At 44.5% G+C, this 27,150-nt stretch overlaps 1 protein-coding gene and 1 long non-coding RNA gene across 3 annotated transcripts in view; one reads left to right on the forward strand and one right to left on the reverse strand.

Moving 5' to 3' along the window:
* The window catches only part of LOC139759166 (uncharacterized), a 287,348-nt gene that overhangs the window by 124,906 nt on the left and 135,292 nt on the right, over window positions 1–27,150 (forward strand). Inside the window, exon 3 of the long non-coding RNA XR_011715005.1 lies at window positions 8,491–8,694. This is a non-coding gene — a long non-coding RNA (uncharacterized lncRNA). The remainder of the gene's footprint in view (window positions 1–8,490; window positions 8,695–27,150) is intronic.
* LOC139759164 (homeobox protein araucan-like) overlaps window positions 1–27,150 on the reverse strand; it is a 200,982-nt gene that overhangs the window by 56,920 nt on the left and 116,912 nt on the right. For both annotated transcript variants that reach the window (XM_071681211.1, XM_071681210.1), the window contains exons 4-5: window positions 22,655–22,814; window positions 21,464–21,647 (exon numbers count right to left, since the gene is read on the reverse strand). In XM_071681211.1, the coding sequence (XP_071537312.1) occupies window positions 21,464–21,647; window positions 22,655–22,814 (344 nt within the window). The remainder of the gene's footprint in view (window positions 1–21,463; window positions 21,648–22,654; window positions 22,815–27,150) is intronic.

Below are 27,150 nucleotides of genomic sequence, written 5' to 3' on the forward strand. Positions count from 1 at the left end.
GAAACGTATTATCCCAGCTGATGTTTTCCTGGCAGATTAGATCTACAAGACAAGTTAGGACGAAAGTCTACGGTTTCGGTGGCACTAAAATTAGAAGACAAATTTGAACGAAAGCTGCAGATGACGGAAGCTGAGCCCATGAGCGGGAGGGTATGACAGTTGAACACGATGGCACGATCCGTAGGCAATGATGATGTGAACTATGACATGACCATTAAGAATGATGAAAGTGGTCGTATATCGTCTTGTTCAAGGGGTCAGGGAAGTTTGAAATGAGTTAAACGGGCATTAATTTCAGTATTTATGCACATGAACTCGCTAGCTAATTCTTCTTTCTCTTCTGTACAATTTTAGATACTTGGATTGCATCGTGTGATAGACTTCAAAGTGAGGATATCTTTTCATCCAGGGCTTAGTCATCATTTCTTGACGTATGAAAAAGAGGATATAAATATGTAAACTCAGACTCGGTCATAATAATACTGATATTGAAGATTAACAGTTTACTGAAGATGGAGTACGTACTATGTACAACAGAGACAACGGAACAATAACAGGAGTCGAGGGATGTTGCGCAGACAAGTCTTGTATTAATACTCTTGGTTACTGATGTTCACAGTGGCTCGGATAGGGCTGTTCTGATAGCGGCCTGTACGAGGGGGTTTTTATTCTGTTTCCTTCCTCCAACTGGGTTGTCAAGAGGGTGGAAAAGGGAGAGGTTGGGGAAGGAAAGGGAAGGTAAAGTAGAGAAACAGAAGATGGTTTTGAAACACTGGATAACACTGGGTGTAGGTGGGTGTGTGTGCCCAGTGTTGGTTATAGAGTTTACGTTTGTATGATGATGGTTTGCTGGTATTTGGATGGGTTGATAGATTTGCATTTTGATACCGTATTTATATATTTCCGGTATATATAATGTTTTTTTTTGTGTGTGTGTTTGTGTGTGTCAGACTCATATACTTCAACATTAAGGTGTTGATGTCTGTCGTTGTACGTGCATTTTTCTTTTGGGATCGAATCCTTGTGTCCGATTTCGAACTGTACACACACACACACACACCATTTACATAGATATTTCGAAGTTAAATGCATTTTTTTTCGGTCGTATGATAAAGATTTCTACTATTCTTGATACAAATGCTTGTAAAAACGATACTTAGTAATTTCTTTTTTTTTTCAATTTCTGAATATTTCATAGCTGAGGAAACTTCGTCAAGATTTGAGAAGTTTATTCATAGCTGGCTTTTGCTAGGTACGGCTATTTTGGCTTCCCTGGGAGGTGCCTGGGATCTGTACAAGTTGGTGAAGGCTGCTTTACCCTGTCGCAGTTCTTTTGTTCATCTGGTTCATCATAAAACCCTCGTGATGTGAGAGTGGCTCAATAATTCACAGCACTTCCCGATGCTGTGTGTCCTGTTAACCACGATTACTAAATTGCTCTTTCGCGTACTGCCAAGCCCACATTTATCCTTTCTTTATGCCGTTCTACATAGCTGGTGACGCTGATTGGATGTCTCTGACTGTACATAGTGGGTGTGTTAGGGGGGGCGGCTTGTTACTGGAGACTACTATTTGAGTAGCGTCGACTGCATAAAAGATGTCCATGCTCATGTTCCCTACTGGAGGGCGGATCCCTGCTTGTGCAAATTATAAACATCGCTGGCGACAGGACATTACCTCGTGGAACGCCGCCCAGCAATGGAAATTTTGGTGAATTTATGATCACTGCGGTGGCGTGTTGGTTAAGGAAATTATACTGTAATCTTTCGGTATCTCCTGGCATACCTGGGTGTAGCACTTTATACTACGAGTTTTGATGAGTTCGATATGGCTTTGTGTGTGTGTGTGTGTGTGTGTGTGTGTGTGTGTGTGTGTGTGTGTGTGTGTGTGTGTGTGTGCTCTGAAGTATGATAGTGTAAGGTGAACAAACATGAAAACTTTGAGTCTGAGGAAAATAAACGTTTTCTGTCACTTCTTTTACTGAAACAATGTTAACCATGTTGTGCTTCTACCCACGTGTCATGTTCTTACTCATGATGAGTCCCGCTCTTATCCTTGTCTTGTTCTCTTACTCATGAGTATCGCACATAACCGCGTAGTATGGTCTTACCCATGAGTCCCCGTTCTTGTCTCGCGTTCGTACCCATTAGTTGCATACTTATGTTCATGTGTCATGTTCTTACCCATGTGTCCTTACCTTATTCATGCGTCATTCTCACGTCCACGTGTCGTGCTGCTACCCATGCGTTGTTCAGTTTTCCAGGTATCATAATCCCACCCATTTCCCCCTTTGCTTTTGTCCATGTGTCATTGTCACCCAGTATGCTGTGTGTCTCCATGGGTTAATAATGTGTTGCCAGCATCACAACGTGCAGTTAGCGGACGCAGTGTTGATTGAAACTTGTGGAAGGGGTAACACTAAGTGTGTGTGTGTGTGTGTGTGTGTGTGTGTGTGTGTGTGTGTGCTCAACACCCCACCGCTGATGAATGTGGTTGTTAGAATAATAGATGTTTCTATACGGGTTGTTTCCACAACTCAGGTGCTGCAGCTTCGGATATGCATCGTCAGAGACCGAGACTTCGTGTATAATGACCATCTATCTAAATCCCAAACGTACACTTTGATATAGTGCATGTCAGAAAGAAGAGTGTAATAATCTTTTTTCTGTATTGTCACAAGATAGTGTTTGAAAAGCCTCAGCTGCAACACCAAGTGTGATGATCAGCTGTCCATTCCCATTATATGTATATATATATATATATATATATATATATATATATATATATATATATATGTATATATGTGTGTGTGTGTGTGTGTGTGTGTATTGCTTTCGTCGTGGTACATTCGTCATAATTTGGTCACAGAAGCATGAAGAACGTTATTCATTTGTATGCTAAACTTGATAGATAATATCGCTCGCATCAGTTCTCCGTCGAAGCAAAGCATTCGAACTCTGTTTCCCTTATTCGCGCACGATTTACGCCTCAGTCAAGATGGAAAAAAGAAGAAGAAAGAAAAAAAAAAGAAACAGATAGCTAATACTTTGCTCGTGGGCAATTTGCCACCACACCCTAATATTACGATACGAAACCCACACCATCAGTCAAAATAATTTCTTAAAGACTCCTGCAGAATGTACCTTCCATTTTCCCAGTAATGTTTAGCACCGTAAGTACCATTAGGTGGCAGATGGTGTGAGCGGTGAGGAGATTGCTCTTGCTGCCACAGCCGCCGTGTGAGCGATGGGGCGTGAGTGTGCCGGTCATGAGTCTCTTCTGTCTTGCTTCCTGCTGGATCCTACTCCCAGACGCTTGCTTCTGCTCCCTGCTGCCTTGACCTTACACATTTTCTTGTTCTAGGGGCTCGCTCCCTCTGCTTCCTGCTGTGTATTCGTTTCTCCTGCTCCGGAGTCTTGTTCTTCCTGCTCCCTGCTGAACCCTGCTGGTTGTCCTGTTCCAGAGGTGTGCTTCCTGTTGGGCTCTACTGGTTCTCCTGCTGCAGGTGCTTGCTCCTCTTGTCTTCTGCTGAAAACTCTACTGATTCTCCAGTTCCAGAGGCCTGCTGCCTCACCCGCTACCTACTTGGGTCTTTATTTTTTCAGAGGCTGGCATTCTCTCTGCTTTCTGCTGGATCTTAAGCGGTTCTCTTACCCAAAGCGCTTGTTTCTGCTTCTACAACTGCCGGTTTTTCGTTTCCTCTTATCTACACCACCTGCTGATTGTGTCGCCACTGCTGCTGTATCTCTGCTTCTGCTGCTGCTGATGTTTCCTCCTACAGTAGTTTTGGATTCACTACAGCTGTTGCCTTTGTTGTTGTTGTTGTTGTTGTTGTTGTTGATGATGACGATGCTGTCATTGCCTCCTGCTGGTACACAGTTTGATGGATGAAGCTGCTGTTGTTCGTACAACTCATTTCAACCACCGGCCTTGTTCTGCAATCTATTGTTGCCAGCGCTGCTCTAGTTCTCGCTGTCACACCCCACCCCCCCTCCCAGAATTTCCCCGTTTATATTAATCTTCCTTCCGTATTCTTCGGCTTCATTTAACCCTTATAAGAAAAATGCTGTGCTATCAAGATGTTTTTAACTCAGTTTTGGATGTGACATTCCCGACTGTGTCTAGTGCGTCTATAGGTACGCACACTCCAGCTATGTCTGGGGTAACATATTACATACCATCAGTCCTCATGATCGGATCTAGCCTGGCGTGAGCATTAGGTCTTTAGCTCGGTTGTGAATTATGTAATTCACGCCAGTCAGTAATTGTGATGCAGTAGTCGCTGCTGAGATTATACCCGGTTGAGGACCAACACAGCAATGCAATTGTCTGAGTGCGAGGTGTAAGACTTGAATCCACCAGGCCATTATCATCGAAATGGGAGCTTACAGGCTTTTCCCCCCCACTGCACTGTTTACACCTGTAAATGTATTTTGTGAGTGTGTTTACGTATGTATGTATGTATATATATATGTAGGTATACAACCCACGGACCCTTCCTGTCGACCTCTGCAACTTCGAGGGTGTGCACTCCACGCAGGAGCAGGGAACAGTCGACTTTTTCGAAGCAAGAAGGTTCTCGATGAGACTGTACTTCTATCCGTTCATTGATACTGATACAGCTTGCCGAAGGTGACTTCTTACTCATAGTGTAAAAACTTGCAGAAAAGGGAGCCAAGTGAGGATATTTCCCTCTTAGGCTCAGTTCTCTGTCCTTAACGCTACCTTGCTAACGCGGGAAATAGCGAATATGTATGAATATATATATATATATATATATATATATATATATATATATATATATATATATATATATATATATATATATATTCGCGCATTCCACGGACATGATAAGCTGTGGTTCTAGATGTATATAGTCAAACGGTCGCCACATATATTAAGGATAAGACACTGACGTTTGTTTTCACACGAGGTTTCCAATATATCTTGTGGCTGTGTTACTCACTAATGGCGCAGATAACGCCGGTGACCCCGCTACCTAGACATTCCCCCCCTCCGTCACAGCGTGAGGTTGTGCCGCTGACGACCACAAACACTGGACACCACGTCTGGCTCTGCTCTACCCATTTTCAGTGACGTGAGTCTGTCTTATTCTGGTGCTGGTGGTGGGTCAGAGAAGCGGAGGAGCACTCAAGACTCGGGAGGTCAGTGTGTGCTTGCTCAGATGATACAAGGTACGTCGATAAGGCTTATCGGGCACACAGCTGGGCTTTAGACTATCGGCGTAATCCACCAGTACAGATATCCCCTTATTTACATCTTGTCCACCGTTCGTCCTCTGCTCCAGTCCCAGGATGGCATCCCCCCTCCGTCGCTCGGGATAGTCAGGAATGCCACAATCTTGTGTTTATGTTGTCCTCATCCTGGGAACTACACAGCCAAGGTCTTATCGACGCTATCGCTGGAGTAAGAGGGAGGAGCGAGGAGGACGACCCGAAAACTGCATATTGAACGATAAGGAAAACCAGATGATATCTCCAGACCTTGAAATGATAATGGTAACACATTTAGGCTTTAGTATTGATGAATGAGTTAGTGATCTCATGATGCTGTCTTGATTCTAACTGTGTTGTCCAGTGTGACTGAGAGAGAATAACTGTCTACGCTTTTACGCAGGCACCCGTCTGTATTGACGCGGTTGGTGTCCTGTGTATGAACTGTGATGATCAATACTGGCTTGTATAAGAAACTCACTTGAAAATAGATCTATGGAGAAAACGGATGGAACTCCCGCTACATTGCAAGGAAAAGTGTGATCCGGCAAGAAGCGAAAGTCCGCTTGTGGTAACTCCGTCAAGCGGTAATCTGATCATTAAGGTGGTGATGTCCCCCTCCCTCCTGTACGGCCGGGAACGGCGACAGACACTCATCGTGGACGTCGCGAAGGAGAGAGGCTCCCGTAGCAGCAGCCCCTGGCCGCCCGCCCCGTCCCCACCTCACGTCGTACCCCAGGGCTGGCGTTTGTTCCTATCTCTGGTCATTAGGCTCACAATAAGCCTACCTAGGCTGTATGTGTTGCCAAGCAGTGTGTGTGTGTGTGTGTGTGTGTGTGTGTGTGTGTGTGTGTGTGTGTGTGTGGGAGTTTTGCTTTGTTTGTTGTCTGAGGTCTTGTGACCTGTTTCTTGGTGGTGTGGGTTACTGTAGGGGTAACTTCTTGCTGAGGGATTACCTGGAGTTGTGCTACATATGTTGTTGTGGGTTACTTAGGGTTTGTATTGTAGGTTTCACTGAGGATATTCTGAGGTTTATATGTTGTTTAGGGGGGGGGGGTGTACTTGGGGTTTTAAGTGATGCTGATGGTTAACAAGTTGGCTTTGTGTTTCTAAGAGTTTCTTGGGATTTCTTCCCGGATGCTGAGGTCACCTTAAGTGTGGTTGCGTGTTTACGTATTGTACCATTGAGCTACTGAACCTGTGTTATGGAAAGGTAGTTTGGGTTATATGTATTGGAGAGAGACGTGGATCCAAATTCTTTTAGGGTGTGAGCCCATTATATCTTACCTGAAGAAGTCGTGGCCTCACCTTCTTATTTTGTCTGTAGGTACAACCTATGCTGGTGAGGTGCGCATTGTTTGCCACGTGCCAGTACCGGACAGTTAACTGGCCTCGTGGCTCATGAATCACACGTGACGAGGAACGCGGTATGCAAATACATTCATGAATGGGAAATCCTGTCAGTATCCGTGGATTGTGAGGGATATTCACGTGCTTGTAGTAGCCATGCATCAACATATAGGTGATGGTGAGAGTTAACCTTGGAGCTTTATATGTAGTTAATTACTAAGACTTGAGTATCACAATGGGTTGTATGAGGTTGTAGGCTTCTTGAGGCTCTGTTGTATTGTCTCGTGTTGTAGTGGTCCTTGAAGGTTTATGTGTTGTGATATATAGATTTCGTGTGTCCTGGTTACCATCATTTCCTGCTACGTGAACGTATACTCGATTACCATGATCAAAACAATGTCGATCCTAAGTTTTCTTAATGCCTTAACATACTTCTTACCAAATGTATTGAGAAGATGATTAACAAAGTGCTGATTTATTGATTGATTAGCGTGGCATATGATGTATCTTGGGATGAAGGGCCACGACGCGAAAATCCCATGTTACGTGTCTTTGCTAGACACAAACGCAACGAGAGATGCATTCAAGTGACTCGTGTTTTAATCAAGGTCTCAGAATTATTCCAGGAATCTGTGGGGGTCTCGAGGAGGAATTTACGTACTAGCTTAACCCAGTCGACACCAGTGCCGTGCCGGCCGACCATCAACCATGGCTTGGCCAGCCGGCATATTCGACCATGGTGGCTGCCAAGGTGAAAGTCAGAGCGCGCTGAGGGAACCATTGTGTTTGGTGGGAGGCCCCCTAGTGTAACACAGCTCTCTCTCTCTCTCTCTCTCTCTCTCTCTCTCTCTCTCTCTCTCTCTCTCTCTCTCTCTCTCTCTCGGGAGGGGGAGGGTGAATTATCTCGTCGTCTTCAGCAATCGCGGGTTACTCTGTCAGTGTGTGTGTGTGTGTGTGTGTGTGTGTGTGTGTGTGTGTCCTTGTAGTTATCATTGCCAGGACGTCTGTCTTCGTCTGCTGGTGTTCCGGGCTACATCATCCCTACTCTTGAGTACAACCTGAAGTACCTCCCCCCCCCACCTCACCTCCTTGTGGTGAGGCTAGACTATAAAATGTTTAATTAAATGTTTCTCGCCGGGGGTTCCTTTTTTTTGTAAAACAAAGAAAAAAAGCCTTTCTGCTTGTGAGGTTAAGACCGGTTGATACAGGACCATGGTTGATTACATATATATATATATATATATATATATATATATATATATATATATATATATATATATATATATATTAAAACTACAGCGGGAAATTAAATGTGAATGCTATGGTTATGGTCCTCCCACCCCTGCCCGATGTTCCTGTCGCTTAACATTGTCTTCCATAAATACTGTTATAGTTTCACCTTTGGTCTTCATTTCTCTCACGTCTTTCCGAAATGTGTTCGTCTGGTCGCTCGGGGGAAAACAGAAACTCCGTAGAACAGAAGGACCAAAATTGATGTCAAAAAAAGTCTATCCTATCATAATTCTTTTACGAAAATAGTTATTGAATTTATAAACCTCTAAACGCAACACATGCTGTTGGATCGGTCGCATCGTTTTTTTAAAAGGAAATATAAAACGTGTTTCTGTTAAACGTCAAATTTTAATCGTTTGATCAAGCTGACCGCGTCACGCAGTTTCCCTAATATGACAAACTGGCTCACAGCGAGATCGCATCTCTGCGTTAAATAACTTCTCGTATACACATTTCCACTCCCTTTCGTTCAAGGCTTGGCATAAATCTTATTAACATCCCCTCCCTCCCACCCGAGGAAATGATGATATTCATACCTTGTGTCATAAAGCTTTAGATGTTACTCTCAGTTTTGTTTATTGGTAAATATGGTTTTGTTTTGTTTTGTGACCAGGGTTGGCATGCGAGGCAGTACTTGGGGGTGGGGAGGGGCCAGGCGGCGTCTACCCGGCAAGGCACGTAGGCAGCAGCAGCAGCGACCAGCGCCCTTCGCTCGACAGGATCAGACATAAAGAAAACGGGAGCTTGGTACCTACGTCAGACAAAATTGTCCCTTATTACACCCTTCGAAGCCTGTCATATTTCAGGAGACAAGAAGGTAAATGGTTTTTATGGTCAAAATTTTTTCCCCCTTATTTTTAGTTTGGCCGTGTGTGTGTGTGTGTGTGTGTGTGTGTGTCTGTGTCTGTGTGTGTCTGTGTGCTTCTATGACCAGCTGGTGCCCCTGCAGAGATCATAGATAATACATTATGCACTATCAAGAAATTTATTCATCGGTTGAGGTCCTCGTACGTGTGGAAAAAAAACACAACAAAAAAAAAGAAAAAAGATCAGAGTAGTTGCCTGGCGTGTCCTTTGTGCATGTGACGAGGAAGAACCTCTACTCCTGAGTCTCTCTGTTCTCTGTGTTGTTTCTTGATCCAGTGAGATCACGTGATGCAGGACTGTGCCTGAGAAGATGTGAGTCAAAATAGCTCCGATGAACAGTAGGGCTTCGCTAGATTCCTTCTGGAAGGGGGTCCGTCGTGGAGGCCCAGTCCTTGAGGAACTCTCGTGCCACCGCCAGCAGGATGGGATTGGACAACAATAAATTCGTCGCTCTTGCGGCAAGAATCGGAATCAATCAAGGGGGTTGAGCGCTGACCAAACATTTCGTCTATGCATGATCTCTCGTCACCTCACATCTCCTTGACTGGTCAAGTTAGATGACGACGAAATGTAAGGGACTTCAGATACATTTTTGGCCCTCAAGGGATAACGTTTTAAACAGTGGTAATCTAGACCTTATAAAGTAGTGAACGTTGGGTTTTTGTGGTTCTTGATGGACCACTTTGAAAACCCTGAGCCCAGCACTGGAACCTGTGAGGGAAGATCTTGATAAACAGAATCCGGCGGGTGAGTCTGTCAACCCAACGTTAAAAGCAGCCAGGTTAGTGCGTCTTTTTTTTTTCAAGCAAAATGTAGTACGTGAAAACGTGAAATCAACATTCAAAGCTGTAAGCGCAGTACCGTGCCTTCAGTATGAAATATTATATTAAAAGTACTGTTTGCCGCACATGATCGGGGTGAACGTAGAACACAGCTTTTGCAGTGGAGAGCAAACTGAAGAACAGCATGTGATGATGTACGCGGCACTCGACGAAGTGAACCCACCACGATGGAGACAGTGAATGCAGGGTAACAAAGACAGTGAGAGGAACCATTTGAAGAGTGAGTACAGTATGTAGCGACACTCCAGTTCATCATGCCAGTCACTGAGGGTAACAAAGAAGTGGAGAGTGCACATACAGAAGCGAGGACAGTCCTCAAGAAGTGGACTTAAAAAGCCTAAAGAGAGTAGTCCTTGTAGGGTTGATGTCAAAACTCTATCGTGGGATTTCAAATTAGCGAAAAAGAAATGGATGAAGGATCATATCTGCTTACATACATGTACCTTAAAAGTTTTTTGACTTGCATGTGTATGTATGTATATCTTCGCTAGTACGCAATATATCTATATTATATATATATATATATATATATATATATATATATATATATATATATATATATATATATATATATATAGAATCAAGTTGAAGCTCACCCCCGATCGTTCAAGACTGGAAGGTTATTCCGTCCAGTCTGGGAACGCGGCGAAACACTTCGCCAAAAGAAAATTCGAAATTAACTGAAAATTTCCTCGGAAAGGCAGAAGAACGAGGGCGGACGCCAAAAACCGTAGGAGCCGAATTAACCTTCGTGTTTGGCAGTGCGCGTCGCGAGGTTTTGCCTCCTACCACCACCACCACCACCACCCTCCCACCACAACCGCCGCCACCACCACCACCACCACCATCGCCTCCCCTGGCCGCTTGCTTGGCTTTCGTATGCTGGGGTCAGCTTGTACAGCGGTGGACTCTCGGTCGATAACTCACGGGTTATCGCGATATGTCTGTGACGGATCTGCCGATATAATGACTGCGATATGCAGGCGGTGTCTATCCCGATTTTGTCTTCGCCGTTACAACGTGCCGATACTGCCGATGCTTCCCATGCTTTGCCTTGGCTAAGTAAGGTTAATGGAAGGCGCAAGCAGGGAGATATATACATAGTAAGGTCTCTCGCGATATCTTTGTCAAGTTTTCGACAATATACTTGAGGGTGATATCACCCGAATAAAGATGATGCCTGCTACTATTGGGTATTGTTCATAGATACGTTGAACCGTGGATGTTCCTGTTTTCCGGTGAAGAATATAACGAATATATATATATATATATATATATATATATATATATATATATATATATATATATATATATATATATAACGAGGTAGCGTTAAGAACAGAGGATGGAGCCTTTGAGGGAATATCCTCACCTGGCCCCCTTCTCTGTTCCTTCTTTTGGAAAATCAAAAACGAGAGGGGAGGATTTCCAGCCTCCCCGCTCCCTTCCCTTTTAGTCGCCTTCTACGACACGCAGGGAATACGTGGGAAGTATTTTTTCTCCCCTATCCCCAGGGGGGATATATATATATATATATATATATATATATATATATATATATATATATATATATATATATATATATATATATATATATATATCCAACCGTGTCAATTGTTAAAGATCAGTTGGTTAATCAGAATCGTCCAGATTTTGGTACAAACGAAAAATATCGATGATGTGGAGTTAACTGAACATAGATATCAGTTCGGTGGAGTTAACTACTAAAGATACTGATCACGTGAAGATCACTGAAAACAAATAGTGATTAGGTAGAGTTGAGTCCAGACAAGATACAGAAGAAGTTAACTAACAACACGGCACGGATTAGAAACACGGCACGGATTAGAAACATGGCACGGATTAGAAACATGGCACGGATTAGAAACATGGCACGGATTAGAAACATGGCACGGATTAGAAACACGGCACGGATTAGAAACATGGCACGGATTAGAAACACGGCACGGATTAGAAACATGGCACGGATTAGAAACACGGCACGGATTAGAAACACGGCACGGATTAGAAACATGGCACGGATTAGAGACACGTTACGGATTAGAAACACGGCACGGACTAGAATCAACGCAAAAAAAAAAGAAATCACAGATCCGGTGAACCAAGGTATAAACATGTTACACACCAGGCGAAGTTAATCGTAAACAAGTTACGAACGTTGACACTTAATAACGCACTTGAAGTACCCGGACATTACGTGCCATGTCGCAGTGTCGACACCTCTTTGATTTGCAAGCTTGATAAGTCGAATCACCGATGATCCACCGTCGGTATATTACTACTGCCAATATGTGCGGGAGACGGGTTCTCACCCTGCAGGAACGCACGTATTCGACTCTCTGACAAGTACATGCCTCTCTTGTCATAGAGGAATGACAGCGAAAGATAGATCGCTTTCGCCGGAATATCTGAATTGTACGTTGCGGGATCTGGATTAGTAGTGACCTCTTGCAGGTCGATAGCAAATGAATTCAGCAACACGGACGTACGGAGGAGGGGTTCCCGGTGCTGCGGCGATGCACGGGGGAAAAAAAAAATTTGGGTGTTGCTGAAAGCAACATTGCCCAGGCCATAGTCAGTAGCTCGTAGAGGTAATCAAGGTATTTCTGTCACTGTTACTCGCCAGTCTATCAAGAATTCGCTGCCCCGCCACCACCCGGGTTTAATATTATGCCTCTGGATTTACTGGGTTATAGTACAAAATTACTTAGGGATATATCAGGCGTAAAAACTGCTCCTCCTATAAACTTGGTAATGGTAGTCTTTTTCTCGTTGACCTAGTTATACAGGGCTGTATATTTCATCCATTATGAGCTCCAGCTACCGAGTAACGACTGTCCATTACGCGACAAATGATATTCTTGAAGGCTTGTATCTTTTCACCTTTAGCATTAAGCCCCAGCGTGGCGAGGGAGGGGTCGTGCTCTGGCGGAGTCGCCAATGCAGGTGTGAGGAAATACGAAAAGAGAGACGGAGGAAAGAAAATAAAAAAAAGGGGGGGAAATGTTGTTTTCCCTCGCTAATGATGTGTATGTGCCAACACAAATGCCTCTTAGGCAATTAGCAAGCTCAACTCTCCTCGCGTTTGAGCACAAATAATCAAACAATGCGAGGGCCATTGTTAACATTGTTTAGAAAAGCCTTTAGTTAATTCTATTCGTTTCGGCATCCCCCCTTTTGTGTCAACGGCCGTTGATGCTCTGTTGTTAGCGCGTGTTGTTTGTTGTGAGTTAATGCCGGGTGCGATATACTGCTGTGCTAAGCCCTAATAGGCCATAAAACCGCTCCAGCGCTACCAGTCATCTACGGTAATGATATTCGTGTAATTCTGACTTACAAAGGGGAGACTTAGCGAAATCCATTTTCATGCACGCGTGATGTGTGTGTATGTGTGGGTGTGTGTGTGTGTGTGTGCATGACTATTTATGAATGGTATTGTGCGTGAGAAGTGATGTGTGTGTGTGTGTGTGTGTATATATATACTTTTGTAAGCCTGGTCGTGTGTGTGTGTGTGTGTGTAACGGTAATATTCATAGCAACAGTAATAAGCGGATTCACGAATCAGCTGCAGCGAAAGGCTGAAATTTTAGAGAAAATGCATAGTTAATAAACAGTCTTCTCCACAAACATACAGCTGGATGTTGATATATATATATATATATATATATATATATATATATATATATATATTTTTTTTTTTTTTTTTTTTTTTTTTTTATACTTTGTCGCTGTCTCCCGCGTTTGCGAGGTAGCGCAAGGAAACAGACGAAAGAAATGGCCCAACCCCCCCCCCCCCATACACATGTACATACACACGTCCACACACGCAAATATACATACCTACACAGCTTTCCATGGTTTACCCCAGACGCTTCACATGCCTTGCTTCAATCCACTGACAGCACGTCAACCCCTGTATACCACATGACTCCAATTCACTCTATTTCTTGCCCTCCTTTCACCCTCCTGCATGTTCAGGCCCCGATCACACAAAATCTTTTTCACTCCATCTTTCCACCTCCAATTTGGTCTCCCTCTTCTCCTCGTTCCCACCACCTCCGACACATATATCCTCTTGGTCAATCTCTCCTCACTCATTCTCTCCATGTGCCCAAACCATTTCAAAACACCCTCTTCTGCTCTCTCAACCACGCTCTTTTTATTTCCACACATCTCTCTTACCCTTACGTTACTTACTCGATCAAACCACCTCACACCACACATTGTCCTCAAACATCTCATTTCCAGCACATCCATCCTCCTGCGCACATCTCTATCCATAGCCCACGTCTCGCAACCATACAACATTGTTGGAACCACTATTCCCTCAAACATACCCATTTTTGCTTTCCGAGATAGTGTTCTCGACTTCCACACATTTTTCAAGGCTCCCAAAATTTTCGCCCCCTCCCCCACCCTATGATCCACTTCCGCTTCCATGGTTCCATCCGCTGACAGATCCACTCCCAGATATCTAAAACACTTCACTTCCTCCAGTTTTTCTCCATTCAAACTCACCTCCCAATTGACTTGACCCTCACCCCTACTGTACCTAATAACCTTGCTCTTATTCACATTTACTCTCAACTTTCTTCTTCCACACACTTTACCAAACTCAGTCACCAGCTTCTGCAGTTTCTCACATGAATCAGCCACCAGCGCTGTATCATCAGCGAACAACAACTGACTCACTTCCCAAGCTCTCTCATCCCCAACAGACTTCATACTTGCCCCTCTTTCCAGGACTCTTGCATTTACCTCCCTTACAACCCCATCCATAAACAAATTAAACAACCATGGAGACATCACACACCCCTGCCGCAAACCTACATTCACTGAGAACCAATCACTTTCCTCTCTTCCTACACGTACACATGCCTTACATCCTCGATAAAAACTTTTCACTGCTTCTAACAACTTGCCTCCCACACCATATATTCTTAATACCTTCCACAGAGCATCTCTATCAACTCTATCATATGCCTTCTCCAGATCCATAAATGCTACATACAAATCCATTTGCTTTTCTAAGTATTTCTCACATACATTCTTCAAAGCAAACACCTGATCCACACATCCTCTACCACTTCTAAAACCGCACTGCTCTTCCCCAATATATATATATATATATATATATATAAATATATATATATATATATATATATATATATATATATATATATATATATATATATATAAATATATATATATATATATATAAATATATATATATATATATATATATATATATATATATATATATATATATAAATATATATATATATATATATAAATATATATATATATAAATATATATATATATAAATATATATATATATATATATATATATATATATATATATATATATATATATATATATATATATATATATATATATATATATATTCACAGTGGTTTGAATGAGGTTGTTTGGATGAAGCGAGTTGCTGCAGTAAAAATCTTCTCAAACTGTTGGATGAGGTCCAGGTGACGGTTGGTGACGGTCAAAAGGATTAGTTTGTTCAGCGCCTCTCGATAGGTAGTGTAAGAGGGACCAGGGATGATCTCTTGTGTCCCTTCTTTTCTGCACCTTTCTTGAAGTCTTTGTTGGTTGGTGGATAAGGCAGAAGACGAGGCTAGAGGGGCGTACGGAGATTGTTTGGAAAGAATCGTAAGTTATGCAGACGATCTTGGTTTCAAAGCTTGAAGAGTTGAAGTATCTTGAAGCCGTCGATTATCTTATCGCGTTATCTTATGATGGTACTGACGTGCTACAAGCTTAATCTTATTCCTTTTTAATCCCCACCCGATAGTGGCACCAAGACCACTTCCTGGATGGAGGTGGGACGTAATGAGATAGTACGGCTCGGGACATGGTTAGAAGTGAGGTGGATGTGCAGCACATCCACGGTGTTCGTTTGCCTGATGATGACATGGTTAGGTTGTCCAGTTCCGGAGGGTGTCAAGGGCGTGTGCTGGAGGGCGATTCACTCGGCGAATCCATTGGCGACGTTCCATGCCAGCGGTTTGTACAGTCGTCGACTTGCTCCCATCGAAACTGTTCGTGTGCAATTACTTATTAGGACCTTGTATGGGGGAGGGGGATCTTACACGTGTGTGTGTGTGTGTGTGTGTGTGTGTGTGTATGTGTAGAAGGATGTAGCATGCTTGAATACTATAAGGGTCACTTCATGAATTTATGTGCAGATAATGTGTGCGTTAAGTTGTAGACGCTTATCTCTCGTTCATATGTCTTTTTTTTTTTCTCTCTGGACGGAATATCAAAGTGATGAGGTGCATCTTGAAGCCTCTTATTTCCAATTTAAGTTTAGCTTTCACGCCTCGTATGTGTGCGTGGAAGTCTCGGCTATTAGCCAGCTGTGCGATGGCTTAGAAACACCAGATCTTGATGTAACTACCACCATCCAATACGAGAAGTAATTACCTTTTGCGGGAAGCAAGCTGGTGTGTTTATCAAAAAAAATGGACTGGTTCCGTCATCCGTTCGTGGAGAATTTCTTTCATATGCAATTACTGAAGCGCTCAAGTGTTTCAAAGCGTCAGCAAGCAGCGGCAGAGCTCGGCTAAAACAGACGAAGAAGTTGTAGCTAATTGTCTCGTGTAGTTTGCGCTTGTATGTGTATTGGAAGCTTCTCTAACGTATCCACTGCCATCCCCTCACTAACGTGGAGGTCTGCGTCACATCGGTCGATGGAGAGGTTGAGGGCAGAGATGCAAGGGATGGAGTCTCCTGCTTTGTCCCGTGCAACACGTCATGTCTCATCATGGGCACGATACGGTCACTAGGTATGTTTTTACACTACTTCCTGTCGTGGAGTAGACGGTTCCCCTCAGCCCTGACACACTGTCACTACCCGTCTATAGGTATGGAGAAGAAGGTTTGCTCTTACCCCCCCTCCTCCTCCCTAAACACTTGTCTGTCACTTCCCGTCGTTGGGGCTGGAGTTAAGTGCTTGACCCTGTAACTACATTTCATTATCTACAGTAAACGGTGATCACGTCGACTCTAATAACCATTAAATGCTCGATATTGCCAATTATTGTAATATCAACCAAGGTTTACGAGGCCATTATCTTCATTGCATTCTTTCTTATATAATAAAAGGTATTGTAGTTGATCATTTGTTTATCTTTTTAATATACTTCCTGGATCTTAAGTACTTCCAGAGCTGGTCGGAACGCACATAGAGACGCCTGTATTTGGCATGGCGGGTGCGGGCCGACTTTCCCAACCGGGCCAGTAAGGTAGGGGAGTCGTAGCCTCCTCCTGTTCGGCCTCGGAACTTGTTTGACAGAACCCCGTATCTCACAGGATAGTAACCAAGACCTCAACGTGTTTCACCCATGAATCATTAAATCGTTTGATGTGCCAGATGAAACAGGCAGGTCGTGAGCATCGTAGTGATGTGTAAAATTGAAAATAAGGTGGCGGGGGAGAGAGAGAGAGAGAGAGAGAGAGAGAGAGAGAGAGAGAGAGAGAGAGAGAGAGAGAGAGAGAGAGACGAAGACGACGACCAGGGAATAACTTGAGGGAAGAAGTAACTCGGCTCCACCTCACATAGTTGCCAGGTGTTGTAAGCAGCGGCGGGAAGATGTGTGTGTGTGTGGTGGGGCCTGGCTGGCTGGTTGGCTGGCTGGCTGGCCGGCCGGTCGCCTGCTGCCGCCACCACCACCGCCGCGCCACCACCACCATCTCGTACCACGGGCTCGGCGGTACCACCTGCCTGCTTGGGGACGTTCCAGTACTCGGATCTATTGTAGCAACGGCCAGCATTCACGTCCGGAAATGATCGCCGGATACGAAGGATCTTACGTACTATTTCGTCCTATTGTTATAGTGTAGGAGTCATCCGATCTATCGTATACCTCTTCTATCTACTCCGGGATTTACAATTAAGATCGCGCACGGTGGATCACGATCGCCCATCGCTCCATTACAGAAGGTTTCATTGATGCCCCAGGATGAACACATAGTCCAGGGAACTTGCATACGTCTTTTCAAAGAAAAAAAAAACCAATACGACTACTTTGTCGGCCCGAGAGTCAAAAGACGTCCGCTTTATACACACACCCCATCAATCACATGTGAATAATAAATCCCCCACAAAATCGCGCTCAACATACACAAAAGCCACAAAAAAATGGCAGTACATCAAGGTGCTGTAGGTAGAACTGACGGATATTATACCCGGGTTGGGAGGACAAGCGGCTCGCATAACTCCTCATCGATCACAGTGCACCAATCAAGCTGTCCTCACCACCACGGCTCTCGACAATCTTGTACAATTGTTTGACGCCACGTCCTGTTAAAATCAGCACTTGTCTCTCATTGGGAACACGGTAATGTCTTGGGTGTTCAGTCGGTAGACGGAGAAGGAGGGGGAAGGGGGGTAAGATGGGGTCTCCCCCCCATGGTGTGGGGCGGGTAGGGAGGCGGGTTAATGGGGGGGTTGTGTGGGAGGGGGGTGGGAAATGGCTCATGTTTGATGGAGGGGGTGTGGGTGGCCAGGTAAGGCAGTCTGTAAAGGTGCTCTTTGGCTGAACGTGTTCATATTTTGGGTGTGATGGTCGGTCGGTCTGTAATTATCAGGCATTTGTTGGCTTTCTGAGAGAGAGAGAGAGAGAGAGAGAGAGAGGTCCGCTTTCCCGTCACAGAGTGCCTCCATTAAGGCCTTGATATTTCGATAGTTATTTGAGATACTGGCTTAAGACAATCCCGATGTTCTGTGTCAAATCTTTTTCCCGTATTTCTCAAGATCTGTCACATTTTTCATCCCACTTATTGTACTCTTGATCATTTTCATCATTCTTTCTTTTTTTCTTTAGTTGCTTTTGTGTTCTCTTTTTTTTTTAAAGGAAAAAAAGTTGATATGTTTTACGTTTTTAGTGGAATTTGTTTAATATTTGTATTGCTTACTAACTGAAATTGTATTTGTATTACCAAGGCAGTAATTACATAATGTTCTGTCAATACTAATTAGTATTTGTCATTAACTCGTGCATTAGTAACTTTGACCCTTCGTCTACATCAAATAGAATATTTTTTTTTATACATTTTTTCTTTACAAACCTCAAGCTAAAATATCGGGACTATTTCATATATATATTTTTTTTCCTTCCGTTACAACCACACACACACACACACACACACACACACACACACACACACACACACACAAAGAATCCAGGAGCCAAAAACAATTAAAAAAGTATTCTGGAATTTCATTTTGGCATCGCACGCTTACACGTGAAGCTGGTGTCTTTCCTTGCGTCACGAGGGGGAGGAGGGAGGGGAGAGGTGGGGGAGGAAAAAAGTAGCATGGCGAGCGAAAAGAACAAGATAGACCAAAATTACTTACGGGACTTAGATGGAATACAACCTTGGTGGGGAGCTGAAACAAGTCATGGTATCGGGCACAGTGAGAGATCACACCCCCCCCTCACCCACACACACACACACACACACACACACACACACACACACACACACACACATTAATTACATAATCAGCTGATCTTGGGTGGACGATTCCGTACGCTTTATGAAGAAGAGGAAAAAATATATACATATGTGTATATTGGCAGATGCGAGCGAGCGAGAGAGAGAGAGAGAGGCTTGACTTGCGATCGCTTAGGAATAAAAAGGGACACAGAGCAGTGGTCGTGCATTCCTTACGTTATTGTGACATTTGTAATGGTTGTTAATAATCTCATGAAGGCTTTTTCCTTCCTAGATCAAACCTCACACACACACACACACACACACACACACACACACACACACACACACACATTTATATATATATATATATATATATATATATATATATATATATATATATATATATATATATATATATATATATATATATATACTGGTTTCATCGTGTTTTTACTAGGTTTCTGACCTTTAGATAAATGCTACATTTCACTGATCAAGGTCTTATATTTATTTGGGGAATGAAGAAAATGTGTATGATTCAGATACTGTACATCTGGTTTGTTCCCCCCGCGTACGTGATTGCATTCAGCCAGGTGAATCTCAAATGGTTATTCCCATATTGGAAATGTAAGAATGAAGAAGTTCAAGAAGGTTAAATGAAACTGTTTCATCTTTATTATTTTTTTCTCTGGAGCGTTTGACTTTGCGTCTGTATGTCTTTGTAAACTAAACACACACACACACACACACACACACACACACACACACACACACACACACACACACACACACACACACACACACACACACACACACACACACACACACACACACACACACACACACACACACACACACACACACACACACACATTTGGTATCCATACAGATCCACACTCGTCAACCATCATTGTTAAGCAAGTCCATGATAAGGTAATTCCGAGGCTAAACAGACATTATAAGAACAAATAACCCTTTACCGCAGAAGGAATTTTAAGATGCATGAAAGCCTCAGTTGATGATGTGTTGATCTAGTTATAATAAAGGTAAACTTTTGTGTTGAACACGCCATTTACACAGTTCACTACCATCACGATTACCAGGAACACATTAGTATTTTGCCTTCATCACAGATGGTTACTTATTCTGGTATACTGGACTTGCGGAACTTGTGTTGTTTGGGTGCCGCCTGCCTTCCCCATACTGTAGTTATCTTCACTATCTATATAACGTTGAATCTCCTATTTCACAGTCGCCTTCGTGTGAGCCGGGTTTTTTTTTTTTTCCTACAGTCAGTATCATTGTAGCACGGTGTGATCCAGTCATTTCCATCGACCTCCGTGTTGCAGTTACCAGTTGCCGGTGTGCAGACAGTCCCCCCTTCCCCAGTCACTTGCGTTTGGCCTCAGTAGCAAAAGAATCGATAAGGATACCCGGGGAAAAGAGAGAGAGAGCGACCATCTCTCTCACTGCAGGTAAATAAAATCGGGGAAAACGCCTATGACCACCAAAACGTGTTCTTTGCTTCGAAACACATTTTCCATTTTAGATATTTAATAGCGAGAGAGAAGCACTTTCTTCAGCGAGGAAACTTCCCACCTCCTGCTTTATTAAAGAGGAGAAAGAAAGCGCTTTCATTTGCTCCCTGAAGCGCTTGTAGAATTCAGGAGAAATAATTATGACATTCCTCGGACGCTTATAAAAGGTCACATCCGACGCTAATACAATACTTTTGTAAAAAAAAAAAAATGTATCATACTCATGAAATAGTTCTCTTTTTTGGGGGGGCCTAAAACAATGTCTTGGAGTACTTACGAAACATTCTGTTCGGATCATTTTAAGCCAGAGACTCGGACAATATCTTCCATCGTGAAGAAAAAAAATACAACGCGATAATGTGGTATTCGAGATTTCTTCAGTAATTTTTTTGTGGTATTTATATCTTTGCTTAAGCGCTGAACCTTCATCTCCTGTGCTCAAGAAAACCCTTCAGCGCAAAGCGAACTCCTAAGGGCCTAAGGAAAGCCTTCAGACATTGAGTTACTGCCAAGGTGCTCAGAAAAACCTTCAGACATTGATGCTACTGCCAAGGTAGTCGAGCAAACCCTTCAGTGCTCCTACGGTGAACAGGAAGACCCTTCTCAGCATTGAGCGTACTCGGAAGGTGTTCAGGCAAGCCCTTCAGTGCCGAGCCTGCTCCTAAGATACTCAGGAAAATCTTCAGAACTGAACCTCCTCAGGAATGAGGAAAAAGCCTTGGTCACAATACCTCCTCCTGCAGTACTCAGGGAAAAAAGCCTTCAGTACTGAACCTCCTCGAAACTAAGGAAAAGCCTTCAACACTGAACCTCCTACGGTACTCAGGGGAAGAAATACAGTGGTGGGTACTCACTGGCAGCATCACCATCTTTGTCGTCCTTCTTAATATCGTCGTCCTCTTTATCTCCTGGTTCTTTCTCGTCGTCTTCGTCGTCGGAGAGTTTAGCGTCGTCGTCATCCGTCTTGTTGCGCGGTTCCCACGTCATCTTGTTCTCCTTCTTCAGCCGCCGACGTGCGTTGGCGAACCACGTCGACACCTGGCGGAGGGAGGGAGAGATTGTTGGTGACGACGAGGAAATGGGAGAGAGAGAGAGCCTCTGAGGCCTGCTTTACAGTACCTTCAACAAACTATGGCCAACAGACAGGACTAATGCGTAGCGCAGGAACATCTTAGAGTTACGGAGGGCGAGTTGTGTAAAGCATCGTGCTGTCAAGTGCTACTGTGTGTTTGTGGACTGAATGAATACCAGCAGCTCTCGTGTGGGTGAGGCAGTAAAAGAGGACAGGTACCTGGGACAGGGGAGTGAAACGCGACAGCTGTTGAAGTGCTGGCTCACTGCACAGCCGTCACTAACCCTCCCGGTACCAAGGCGGGTGTTTACGGTAATACCTCCCTTGGCGGTGGCTGCCTTCCACTTACTGCCTACCAGAGAGAGAGAGAGAGAGAGAGAGAGAGAGAGAGAGAGAGAGAGAGAGAGAGAGAGAGAGAGAGAGTCGTTGGTGTAATGGGAAGTGAATTTACACAAATAGCCTATACCCATCAAACTGCAGACAGAAGGTCAAAATGGACAGTACCGGGAGTTGAAAGGAAGATTTAAGGGGCAGTTGATAAGATTAGATGACAGAAGGAAGGATTAAGTACCATCACTGATCAGTAATGAGGCGAGGAAAGTCATCGGTCTTGGTAAAAGACAAGACGATATGGTAACAGTGAGCGGGGACGTGGATGATATTGATGCAGGTGTTTTCACCAATATTAGTAATGTTACCGTCCATAGTTCACTATCTGTGTGGTTGCTATAGCCATCGTCTTCCAATGACTAAGAACTGTCTGTGACTGATGATGTATGGTGGTCAATATTAACGTTAGCATCTATTCATCAGTCTGTCACAAGAGGTCTCGACCATTCATTCATGTTAGGTGTGAGCAACGACACCGAGGTCACCCCATATCACCACAGGTCACAACGAAGAAAGTCTCTAGTCATCACCACCAGTCTCCCCAGCAGGAGGGAGGAAGGTGGGTGGGTAGGTGGGTGCTCACCTGTGTGAGGGTCATCTTGGTGATGATGGCCAGCATGATCTTCTCGCCCTTGGTCGGGTACGGGTTCTTCTTGTGCTCGTTCAGCCACGCCTTCAGCGTCGCCGTCGACTCGCGTGTGGCATTCTTCCTGCGGGCCGCGAGGTCGTACCCGGCACCGTACCTGAGGAAGGCGAAGAAGGGAGTATTAAAGGAGGACCAGCGATATTGCCCGTGTCTCTGTACCCCCATGTGACTCCAGAGAGGAAAAGCAGAGACGTTTTATGGTACACAGGTAAACGTAGAACATTCAGTATCACGCGTAGCAAAGAATATGAGGCGGCGTGAGATCACAAGCGTCAGGAGTGAATTCTCTACGACCAAAAGGAATACTGGAACTTTCAGAATGTTGGAAAACTATTCGAAATACCTGGAACCACCATAAAAGATTGCCAATATACAAGGAGTGGGAGCATGTAGGTCGTGGGTACCACTGGGAACCGGACACCACTAACAACAGGGCAGGACTACAGACCGGAATCCACGAGAGAGAGGATGTCCCTGCTGCCGGAGATTATTGACTACAGCTCAGCATTACAATCAATTACACCCAAAAGAACATGGTAAGAGAAACGGGCCACTGAGGCGCATGGAAAATACGTGAATATCTGTAGAGAAAGCATGATCTCCTAATAACATCTTTTTATCCCAACCACTTCCCATTAATCTGTTTTATAGAGCGTTTTTCCCCTCTTCCCGTCTCAGCGCACGAGAGAATACACCGTGCAATACAATACATCTGCCGTTTATGTTGCGTGAAACAGACTCCAGCGGTACCCACTTTATACAGCACCCATAACAGTCGCATCAACCTAGATTATACCCTGAACAAGTGACCGCTGCTAAGTGCTTCTTGCCTCCCCCCCCCCCCCTTCTCTCTCTCTCTCTCTCTCTCTCTCTCTCTCTCTCTCTCTCTCTCTCTCTCTCTCTCTCTCTCTCTCTCTCTCTCTCTCAGATAACTCCAACATCTTTTTCTGTCTCTCCCAGATATCCGCGGATGTTCTCCAGCATCAGTCGTTAAGCCTGGAGGGGGTCGTCTCCTCCTCTCTCCGCTTTCCTCCTTCCTCGTAATTTCCCTCCCTCTCGCTCTCCCTCCCTCATGTCCCTCGTCTCCTTCCCACCAACCACTCACTGTGCATAAATGCACCACGCTTCATTAATCCCTGCACAATTGATCATCACCGAGGCCGCCGTATGTCACAATTGTCCTCTGCCATCAAGACGGCAAGTACAAACACCACTCCGTTTTTATACCCGATTGATACATTCTAACGTGCTGGTTGAGGAGGTGTAGCTGGCGAGTGAGGGCTGCGTCTCGCGGGGGTCTGCTAGCGTTTCCGTCGCCGTCGCATCCAGACCTGGTTAATATTCATATGAATTTGAAGGGTTTATCTCTGGGGTTTCCGGGCGGGCGCACTAATTTCTCGCGGTCGCTATTATTCTACCAATTTTCCAGTGGATCAATCAAGAACATTGGGACCCAAACTTGGTCGTTTACGCTTTTGAAAAGTCGGCCGCCTTCTCCCTGAAGATTATGCCTGGAAGTATAATCATTACCGGAAAGGGACCTCATTTTTGGAGGAGAGTCTTTGTGTGTGGAATTATTATGAACACCGGACAATAATAAAAAAAAAAGGGGATGCATTTTATGATTCAAAAGCTAAGTTAGGTAAACACCTTCTCTGACGTATGTTTAAAAGATTTTGTGTTAGTGCGTGGTAGGCTGGCAAGAGCCTGGATCTTCTTCGACGGCGAGAGGAACCGTGTCCCTAATTCTGGTGGTTGAGGGGAGCGTCCAGCGTCTGAGCGTGAACCTCCTCCTCCCCCCCTCCCCTCTCTTCTCCCCTCGTCCGTATCCCCTACTGTCGTCCCCCTCAACCCCCACCCCTCCTCTTCGCCCTCTGCGTCGGCTCGTTTCCTGTGAGGTCGCACAAACGATCATTCAACGAGACATTTATATGGGCGGAGAACGACCGCTCCATTTGGTGGTCCCCAATACTTCTTCGGGGCACTGGCTGGAAAACCGCTGGAAAATGGAAAGCCACCGTCCAGGGGGAGGGGTGGTGAGGGGGAAGAGATCGGGGAAGGGGGGGTAAGGGAGGTCTGGAATCCTGGTTGATGTGGAGCAACGGAGGCTCCTGTGTTTGTGGTGACTCTCTCTCTTCTCGTCTGTTAGTGTGAAGTGTCGCGCATCTTTGGCCGAGGAGTATCACACACGATCTTACAGTGCCACATGCCATTTCTGTCCCAGCGCACGAAAAGCAGCCGGTGAGCTGTGACACTCCCAAGGTGTACAAGGTGTAGTCGGTGTGCGCTGCTGCAGGCGCTGTGTGTGTGTGTGTGTGTGTGTGGGACTCCGCTTCGGTTGTGGTATAACAAGAAGGTCACGCGAACGACAGGACCATCTTACGGTCTGAGCCGAAGCAAGCGAACAGTCATGAGAAACTGTGAAAAGACTGGCAGCTCAGGATCGCTGTAAAACCGCCAGAAATATATTGATACATATAAGGATGACAAGAGACGACGAAAAAAGATAAATGCACGTTATGATCTGGCGGGGAACGGGTCTGTTTTGTCACTGCTAACGGTATCAGATTAGATTTGCCGGAGAGAAAATGCCTTTTTCCTAAATTTCTTCAACGATTAGATAGAAAGCTACATTGACTCTATTGCAGCCAAGCAATGAGGACCGTACGGTGGGGGTAAAAATCATTAGATCTCTGTACACTGTTCGTGTGTTATTTTCGTAGAAGTTGGAGATTGAATTACAATACTGGCGGTCATCCGTTACATCCTCCAGCCGACGGATAATAAGTTTCTTTGTGGCGAGGCAGGGCAGCTCGCTCACTTTACTGATCCCATGTGCTTCCAAGATAAACTTCCTCCGCTTATCTCTAAAGTGATGTAAATTCTAATCATTTCTCTTTGGCAACTTTGGGCTATTTAGCCATCAAGGACACACGTGTCTATAAAGATGTTCGTTCCGTGTCACTGTCTCACATGTCATATTACCATCACTGTTCTTCCCTCCTCATCACTCACCATCTTCTCTCCCTCGCACGTTATCAATCCACACTGCACTGTTCTCTAGCTATTATACCCACACCGAGCCATCTTCAGTAACTATCACCATATCCAACGCTATCTTTCCTTTGCAGTATCCATTCCTTACCATTACTCCCTTCTGTAAGCATTCCACATCCCCACAGTAATATGTCTCTCCCAAATTGTCATGTCTGTCTCCCTCTGTGTCCTTGCCTCACCATACCTCCCTCAGTAGTAACCAGGGCTCACCCTCCGCCACAGTAACTCCTGTGTATCTCACACGTTTCGCCAACGCAGTCTCCAGCCTCCTGACGCTGCAACTCTTAGCTCATAGTTTTATTTTATTAACAGTCCCTGAAAACAAAAGAAAATCCCTCCCCCGCCCCTCCCTCCCTTGAGAAGAAAGCGGGGGTGGGGTAGGGTGTTATGTGTGGGGAAGAGTTTGGTGGGGGGAGAGAGAGAGAGAGGGGGGAAGGAAGAGAGGAGGAGGGAGCGAGGAGACCCCCCCTCCTCTTCATAACCCAAGGAAACAAGCCCATTCGTATCTGACTTGGTAATGAGGAAAGTTGGCTCGAATTTTGTGAGTTATCACTCGTTCTGAACAGAGTGTCACATTTAACCTCATCCTCCGCTGGTCTCCGGGGTGAGTCCCTCCGCCGCGCTAGCACATCACGCACAGACATTCCATCAACCTGATGTTTGATTCCTTTCGTAATCCAGGCGACCCATCATCCGTCTTTCCTGATGGTAGTAGCACTTTGGATTATCGAATTCGTCCGCCGTACGCCAAGTTCGTCAGGCCGGTCGGCCGTCGTCTCGCGCCTCCCCCTCCCCCAGCCGTGTTGAGGCCGGGCCCCAGGTGTAAGTTTAACGCGAACTTCAGCAATTTGGGAAAATTTCGAAAGCGAATGAAATTACGAGAGAAGCTTTATTCATCTGTTTTCATTCATTATATATCAGCGCAGTGGAGGAAAAATGAACGCCCAAGTTTGTAAGTAAGGAGTTTTGGTCAAAGTTTTTTAATGTCTAATCATAATTCAAGAGGGATTTTTCATTAGGAACTAAGGAAAACTTCATCAAAAGATTTATAACCCAAGTTTTAATTCCTTTTGCATTAAATGTTTTTAATTCCAACTGATGCTTTTTCCATGTGACGCCCTGAAAGACAAAACTTTAAACTTTGAATTTATTTTGCGCTCAGGCCGGGTAATTATGCATTATATACCCTCCTACCCCGCCAGAGGTTCTGGGGGTCTTAAGAACTCCGAGTTAAATCTAACTTTTCTGTGAGCGAGAAACTACTGCCAGATTGTCTCCACTCCTGACTTAAGGCTCAACGCCCCAAACTATTTTTTATGGCTTTCTCTTTTTTTTTTTTCTTCTTTTTTTTAAGGGCAATATAATCTTTTGTTTAT

This window comes from Panulirus ornatus, chromosome 32, assembly GCF_036320965.1.
Source record: "Panulirus ornatus isolate Po-2019 chromosome 32, ASM3632096v1, whole genome shotgun sequence".
Classification (NCBI taxonomy): Eukaryota; Metazoa; Arthropoda; class Malacostraca; order Decapoda; family Palinuridae; genus Panulirus; species Panulirus ornatus.